Source organism: Numida meleagris, chromosome 7, assembly GCF_002078875.1.
Source record: "Numida meleagris isolate 19003 breed g44 Domestic line chromosome 7, NumMel1.0, whole genome shotgun sequence".
NCBI lineage: Eukaryota > Metazoa > Chordata > Aves > Galliformes > Numididae > Numida > Numida meleagris.
Genome location: NC_034415.1, coordinates 1,504,414 through 1,512,455, shown reverse-complemented (window position 1 = coordinate 1,512,455; position 8,042 = coordinate 1,504,414). Strand labels below are relative to the sequence as shown.

General features: G+C 43.0%; 1 protein-coding gene across 4 annotated transcripts in view; it reads left to right on the top strand.

Moving 5' to 3' along the window:
- Positions 281-8,042, top strand: part of CAMSAP2 (calmodulin regulated spectrin associated protein family member 2) — a 73,551-nt gene continuing 65,789 nt past the window's right edge. For 2 of the 4 annotated variants that reach the window (XM_021405343.1, XM_021405339.1), the window contains exon 1: positions 283-693. In XM_021405343.1, the coding sequence (XP_021261018.1) occupies positions 555-693 (139 nt within the window). In that variant the 5' untranslated portion in view covers positions 283-554. Of the gene's footprint in view, positions 694-8,042 lie in introns of all 4 variants that reach the window. The other 2 variants (XM_021405338.1, XM_021405340.1) reach the window with 2 other exon arrangements.

Here is an 8,042-nt window from a genome sequence, read left to right as displayed (position 1 = left end):
GAGACCGCCGCAGCGGCGGCGTCTGAGGGACCGCGGGGCTGGGCCGTAGGGGCAGCGCCCGGGCGGGGGATACCGGCGGGCGGCCGGCACCGCTCCCGGCCCGCTCTGTGCCGCCGGTGGGGCGAGGCGGGCCGCGCGGCGCCTGGGAGCCGCTGCCCGGCGTTTTGACATCTCGGCGCCGGCGCCGAGAAGGGCCGCGTCCCGGCCTGCCGCGGCTGGGGGCGCGGCCGGCCGCTCTCGGGGCGCGCGGCCCCCGCCGGAGGGGCTCCCCCGGGCAGCGGGGGCCGAGGCCGCCAGGGCCGGCTTTCGGGCTGCGGGGGGAGGCGGCGTGAGCGCGGGGAGACAAAGGGCCGGAGGAGGAGGAGGAGGACGCCGGGCTCCGCCACATTCCTGTGTGGAGGAAAGCGGGAGGCGGCCCCGGCGCGGACAGCTGGGCCCGCGCCGCTCCGGCCCCGCGCCGCCTCAGCTGCTCCCGCCGTGCCACGGCTGTGCCGCCCGGCCGCGGGAGGAGGAGGAACCATGTAAGTTCGGATCGCCGAGGGTCCCGTGGGAAGATGGGGGATGCCGCGGACACCAAAGAGATGAGGAAGACTTTCATTGTTCCTGCCATCAAGCCCTTCGACCATTATGATTTCTCCCGAGCGAAAATCGCCTGTAATCTCGCCTGGCTGGTGGCCAAAGCCTTCGGGACAGGTAGGCGGTGTCTCTTCTCCCTTCCTTTGATGCGGCTGCCCGGGGCTGCGGGCCCTGCCCGGGCCGGGGGGCTGCGGCGCTTCCCGTCGCCCCGTGCTGATGTGCTTTGCGACCCGTGGGCTTCGCGGGGTAACGCTAATGCGTCCTTCAGCCTTGTTTTTGTTGATGTTGTTTTGCGTTTTAGAGCTAATATAATGTTATTTTAGGAGTTGAACTCTCTGGATTATGTTTTGTTTTGTTTTCCTCCCAGGGACATACTTTTCTAGGAGGCAAAATAAAGCCACCAGCAATCCGTGTCTGTCCGTGTAAGAGCTGAGTTAGGGGCTAGCGGTGGAAATGGATGTGCGCTGTGTTTCTGACGTGTGGCAGCAGCCTGTAGCCATTGGAGTGGTTAAGCGATAAGAAGGATTGGGGAGAAAAGCGTTTAATGCCAGCAGCTCTCGGCCTGCGGAGCGCGGCAGGCTCACCCTCCCTGTCTGCAAGCGTAAATGGCAGTGACTGCCGTGCCCCTGAGAGGCGTCACGTGTGCAGCCTTGGCACCCTGGCCCATGAGGAATACCAGAGCTATTATTCGATCCTTGAAATGGTGTTGTTCACTGAGGAATATCAGACTTACAGAGGTCTTCTGAGGGAGACATCTTGGAAATTTACCAAGCTGGCTTTTTTTTTATTCAGCAGTCGTGTATGAACGGTTTTTTTTTTTATGGATTAAAAATAGAGGCTTTCTTTGAAAGTTGGCTTAGATGTTAGCCGTGTCAGTATCTTTACACTTATTCTGTATGGAATAACAGGAAAAGGTTCTTTCTTCTGGAGCTTTCGAGCTTTTGCATTTAGGCCAGAGCACTGTTTAACGTATTTCAGCAAGGTTAAAGGTGTACCTTTATGGTGCTTCTGGAAAACAGCGATATTTGACGTGGGGCTTGCAAAAAGCTGGTAGTTTCAAGGTGACTGAACCTAGTGGAGTTTTACTACGCTTAGTGGCTACTGAACAAAAATGCATATTCATCGTGTTAGAAAAAATTCAAAATAACGTTTGCATATTAAAAATTGCCAATAAATATTGCTTGCTTTCTGTTGTAAAAACTGGAGAAGCATATAATGTTTTTATGCAAAGCTTTGTCAGCTCTGCAGACATAAGAGTTGAAATAGGAGTCATGAAAGTTCTTAGAAGTCCTTGGTTCTAGATCTTGAGCTATCATTTTCTGTTTAGCTCAGCTCTGTAGGCTCTGCTTGTGGCAGGTCGGGTGCATAGCGCTTTGGCAATTACATAACCCAGGGCTCTGAAACCCTGAAAGGCTTTTGTTGCTGGAGTTGGACAAATGCTCAGCCTGCAGCTGAAATGTCTCAGTTTATACTGGGTGAGTTTCTACTGCGTGTGTAAAGCAGCTTGCAGGGTGCTTCTGAGTTAACAGCGTATGGAAAGGGTGATCCAGAACACATTCTTTTGCTCTTAGTTACTGTGGTGGTTCAGAAACACCAGAGAATTGTCACTAGAGGAGGTAGTAGCTCCTTCTAACCTCAAATAATGCCATAATGTGTGGTAGGAAGAGGTAAACAAACACAATTGTAGCATTTCTGATCTCTCTGGTCTTGAATTGGATTAGTATCTCTAATGGCTGCGAAGAAGAGTATGTGACTAAAGCAGGGAAAGCCAGTATACAGGACTTGCATGTCTGGAATCCAAATACTTCCTTTATACTTAGAGAAAAATAGAAGAACTGACCTTCACCTTTTCTAAGAAGGAAGGAAGTTTGTCAGGATTGGGTATTTTAAACTATTAGTTTTAGTTCTTTAGAATAGATCATAACCTCAGCGATGTCTCCTGTGAGCTATTGCAATACGCATTCATACAAAGGAATTAATGGATTGTTGATGTGCTCATGGGTGCCAGATTGTATTTCTTTTTTTAATCCGTGAAATATTGGAATTCCTTAAGAGGGTATGGGAAGTGGAGGATTTTTCCCCATCCTCTCTGAAAGAAATGACCGTTATTGATTTTGATTAATGAAAATGGTAAGTTGTTGTGATCTTGTATCCACTGAAGAAGGCTCCATCTTGATATATCAAACGGGTACATCTTTCAGGTCCAGGGGACGTACTTTGTGTTCTTAAAAGCATATTGTAATATAGTCAAAATTGTAGGCACAGCTTGACTATGTGAAGGGAATGCTCTTGAAGAAAAAATTTGGAATGGGTGATATTCCTTAAGGTTTAGTAGTAACTTCCCGCGTTTGATTGCTACTCGCATCCAAAAACTGGCACCAATGGAGCATTGTCCTTATCCTCCAAGGAGCTGGGAGAACAGTCTGGCTCACAGCATAGGCAAGTCAAAGTAAGTTGTCTTACTTGTAAATTGTCTTACTAAATTAAGACTATACTAACAGTCATCTTGAAGGCATCTTGTTTGAAGAACAGTTTGGATGAAGAGTTTTCTTTTTTTCTTTTTTTTTTTTTTTAAGACATGACAGTTGAATACAGCACTTATATGTATGTACTGCGGAAGTGTGGGGTTTTGTGCCTTGGTATTTTCTGCACTCACTTTCAGCATTACCTCCCAGCACTGGGAGTTAACTACTTCAATTCAGAAAAACTGCTTTCCAAGGAAATACTTTAACTGTGTTGATGTTGTTATGTGATTTGACTTCAAAGTATGGTGTGTTGTTGTGTATCCTTTTTATTTCTAAAATAAAGAAGTATATGTTGTTATTTTGGAGTGTAAGGTTTTTGTCATCTTATTCTACTGTAGTTGCAGAAAATCTAGCTGGAAAAGCTCTGATTTGTCCACCATCCTAAGAGGCTGAGCTAAATATATATCGTTCCTGACAGATGTTTGTTTATCCTGTTGGTTTTTTAGAAAAGTCTGTAATTACAGAGATTTCGTGGCATGTCTGGTAGTCAGTTTGATTCCTTATTTATCTCTAGATGTTAGAAGAGCATAAATATTTCTTGCCACACTGCAAACACACTACTTCCTTGTGGTATTCCCAGTGGATGTGAGGGCAGTGGGCACCTTACTTCTGCAACACTTTTCACATAGTGAAGACGGTGTCTGCTTTGTGCTCTGCTGTTCAGAAAAAACATGCTTTTTTTCCCACTTTTTTTTTTTTTTGAAGTCGAGCTTTTTTTGGACGTTTTATTTCCGCTCTCTGTCTTTTCTGTGGTCTTGTTCTGCATGAATTCTGTAATTAAATCTTGACGTAATGGTCCTACTTACTATACCCTTAGCAGTACAGGGTAAATGTGAAAAATTACTTCATCTTTCCAACCCTTAATAATCTCATTTATTCACTAGAATATGATGTTTGTCATTTTTGCATCAGCCTAGAATTGTTGACTCACTCAATCTGTGATTCATTAAAGCTCCATATCTTTTTCTCTGCAAAGCTGCTGCCTACTCAGTTGTTCCCATCTTGGAATTGTGTGGTTGTAGGTTCCTGCTTTGCAGCTATACTTACATAACTGCATCCTATATTCAGATCGCTTCTTCCACTTGTCAAAATCATCTTGATTTTTTGTCTTCCAAAATGCTTTCAAACCCTTTGGCGCTTGGAATAGGCTCTCTAGAACCTTGGGCAGTATGACTGAAAATACTGGTCCTTGAACCTTGAACTGTACATTCTTTCCAGCTGATAGAGAACCTCTGTTGGATACTTCTTGAAAATGATTTTTCAGCCAGCCTTGCTTCCAGTTTTTTGTTACTAAGTTGAGACTTATCTCTGGCATTTGTAATTGTGGGAATATTATGGGAACAATTTTAGAGTAAGGCTGAATCTGTTGCTATTCTACTATTCCTACAATATATTATCCTGCCACAGTCATGAATTTCACTGGCTTAGCATGATTCTTTTTGATGGGGCTAAAGCTAAATAAAAGCTGCCCAAGTCCGAGTGCTTGTCCTTAACCTTGCTTTGGGGGTTTTCTGCAGCAAAAACAGAAGAATCCGTGCACCTTTTAACACGTTTAACCTATAAGACGTTTACTTCTTATAGGTGTCTGAAGCAATAGGTAACAAATTGCTTCATCTACAACTAAACATTAGCCAAGAAACATAAAAAAAAAACAAAACAGCTTTCTCCTGATGATTAATATTTTTCAGAATTCAAATGCAGCTACTTACTGCTATTTGCAGATGTAGCATGTAGAGCCAGGAAGGCAGGAAATGAACGTTGTGTATCTGACAGAAGCAAGTTGAAACTAAATACTCTCATCTGTTATGTGGAGCGGTGCAGGCCAGGACATCTCATGATCTTTCCCTAGCAGACCTAATTTCTTTACCTTTACTCAGCGTGACAGCTAGCAAGATCCTACACAAGAGTTTGGAGCATAAAAGCAAGTGCTTGGGATTTTTGTGGGTAAAACTGTGTTTTGTTGTTTTTTTCATACGCATCAAAAAATCCTTTCCCTCACCTTTCTAAAAGATTTAGTGACAAATTGATACCTTGGTCAATCCTACTAAAAGCAATTGATTGGACAAATCGACAGACTTGGTCTGCTTTAAGCTTCTTGTATCAGTCCCTTCTGTCTAATGTACATAAAGCTTGGATTGACACTTGAGAAAAGTGACTTTTTGTAAGTTAAATAAAATCAAATGAGCTTCTGGGCTTACTGGGCTTGCCAGAGTCATTCGTAGTTGCACAGCGCACACAAAAATATGGGAAGGTAAATTAGTAAGTTAGCAGTTGTCAGGATTCTTACTACATGATAAACATCAGGTAAGGTAGCTTGTAATCAGTGGTTTCAGTGACTCCTTGTCATTGAGCCTGGTTGTCATTAAAACTGAAGAGCCTATCTGCAGAAGGTAACATGAAGCAGGTAGCCAGATGATGAGATTAAGCTCTGCCTGTGCTTCTCTGTTCTGCAGCCGTCATTGCCTTTGCTACTGCAGCTATCCTGTAACTTCATTCTTGTAATGAGTGAGGATCATCTGTTGGGTTCATTTAGTGACTCCATGTTTAAAGGTGCTCTTGTTCTCACTTTACACGTATCTGTACAGGTAACGTGAATCTGGAACTGCTCAGCTTCCCTGTATGAGGTTTTATATAGGTTCACTTAACCAGATAGCTGGTAGACTGTGATGAGCATAAATGGATATAGTTACATTCCTGAAGTGAATCACTTAATGTTTGTTTTGGTGAACACGGGGCTCTGAATACATGGTTTTGGTGATTGCTATCTTGGAAAATGGGGCTGGGAATCAAAATTCCTCAAGACATGCAAGCAGAATTTAGTAAGTTCTTCCCTTCCCACCACTCCCTTCGCTCCTTCTCCTCCCCTTTCTTTGGGCAGTACGTTATTATTGATTCAGATGGCAGTAATAAATAAACCTTTTTGTTGCAGAGTTGAAATGACTCTATCTAATATTAAAGAGTTGTATTGCTGTAGTAGTTTGCTGTCTGTTTTTTTTTTCCCTCAGTTAGAAGCATTCTTAAACTAAGACAATCTGTGGTACAGACACCAAAGTAGGTATTTCACCTCATGTCTACCTAGTTATGGCTGGGAAAAGGTTTTCTTTGTGATTGGATGTGGTGCTAAAGTTCAAAAAGTCTTAATCTCCTATTTCTGAAATAATTTTATTGTGTAGGAAATGTAAAACATATCTTGTTGCTAACAGTTATCAGGATGCTGAATGAGTGAGATGGGATTATAACTAGATTATCATCTTTATATTTCCGGTATCTTACCCATCCTGACAGTAAGTTCTGAAGGCATTTATGCAAATAGAAGTTGATCCTTTTATTGCCGGGGATTATTTTAAGTTATTCTTTTGTTGATCAGGACGTGAATAGGTAGGCAGGTGTTGGTAAAGCAGCTGTTAAGGCTTCCCATTGCTGGGTACTTGCCGTTGTGCTACTGAAGGCAGAATATGGGTCAGACTGACAATTAGCGTGACCCAGAAGAGCTTTTCTGATGTGATTCTCTGTGCTCCAGAAAAAGAACTGAGGTCTGGATGGCATATGAAGGTAGTGTGCAAGTTCTGCTTTTTCTGCCTTGTGCTGTGTTATTTATTTTGTGCGTGAGATAAGAAATCCTTCTAGAAACTGAGACCTATATAAAGCATAAAAAAATGCTGATACAACACTATCTACACCTGAAATGTAGATCTTAAAGCAGTGTTCTGTTGCTAGAAAATCTATTTGGCTAATTGTTTATTAGTGTTCTTTTCCTAATTTTCTATGTCAGGAACGGACCTCTTGTTGAATTATTCATGAAGCTGTAATCATGGCAGGGGAAATAACTTTTTCCCTTCCTTAATCTGAAAGACTCACCTGCAGGCAAATGGCTTTTGTTTGGTTCAGTTTCTTTGCACAAGACTTTTGGACATGACTTATTTCTGTTAGTAGTGCAGGAGAATGTCAGGCGAGGAATAGTTTGCAGGACACTCAACCCTTCTGCATCTTAATAGATTATTTTTCAATTTGGCTTAAGAGTTAGAAGTAAGGATTTGTGGCTTTTTCTCATCTGAAGCTATCAATTTGCTTTGTCTGAGGATGGCAAAGCTTCTGTATTCAGACTTGGTTATTGCTCATCGCCAAGTTGCCTTCTCAGTGTTCTATGAAGCGCACGCTGGACGTGCAGAACTGCTTTTGTGGCATCCAGAGACGGGAGGGAAAGTTTGTTTGTTTGAAGTACTGTGACAACAGATCCAAGAATCTCTCAAATTCAGTTTAGTTGTAGTAGACAAAGTGAAGAACTGCGATACTGAAATTCAGTCTGATACAATTTTTGGAGGGTGACCTTCTAGACACTTGCTCCTAGGTAGAAGCCGGCCAACAACCGTATAAGAAAGTGGCAGACAGATTCAACAAACCAAAAAGTAAAAACTGCTTTTGAATATAATTTTCTCTTCCACTTCGTGATTAAAAGTCACGTTTCGTTATTTATGATTTTATTTTTAGCAGCATCAATTTGAGCCATGAATTACTAACCTGCCGTAGATCTTAAAAGTGGAGGCCTTGAAAAGCCCTTGAAGGTCTGTCCAAAACAGAACAACAAAGTGAAATGTCTCCTTCTTCTATTGAGGAAGCTATGAAAATTCATCTGAAGCAAAATTATATAAACCACCTTTTTTTCTGACCTGTTTTCCGTCTTCAGATGCTTGACTCTCGTGCAGGTTCCTCCTGTCCAAATGACGAATGAGGCACTGGAATACTTGTTAGTAAGTAGAGCCTGAATGACAGCAGCTCACTCTGTTACCTTATGGCTAAAGCGTGCCTTTGTTCTGCAGCAAACTGTCACATCATGGAGTCCATTACGATCTGGCATAAATTCATCTACTGGCGTGCAGTAGGAAGTGGTTGAAGGTATTAGTCAGAACTTTGGCAGAAAAAATCTGTGTTAAATCTCAAAGC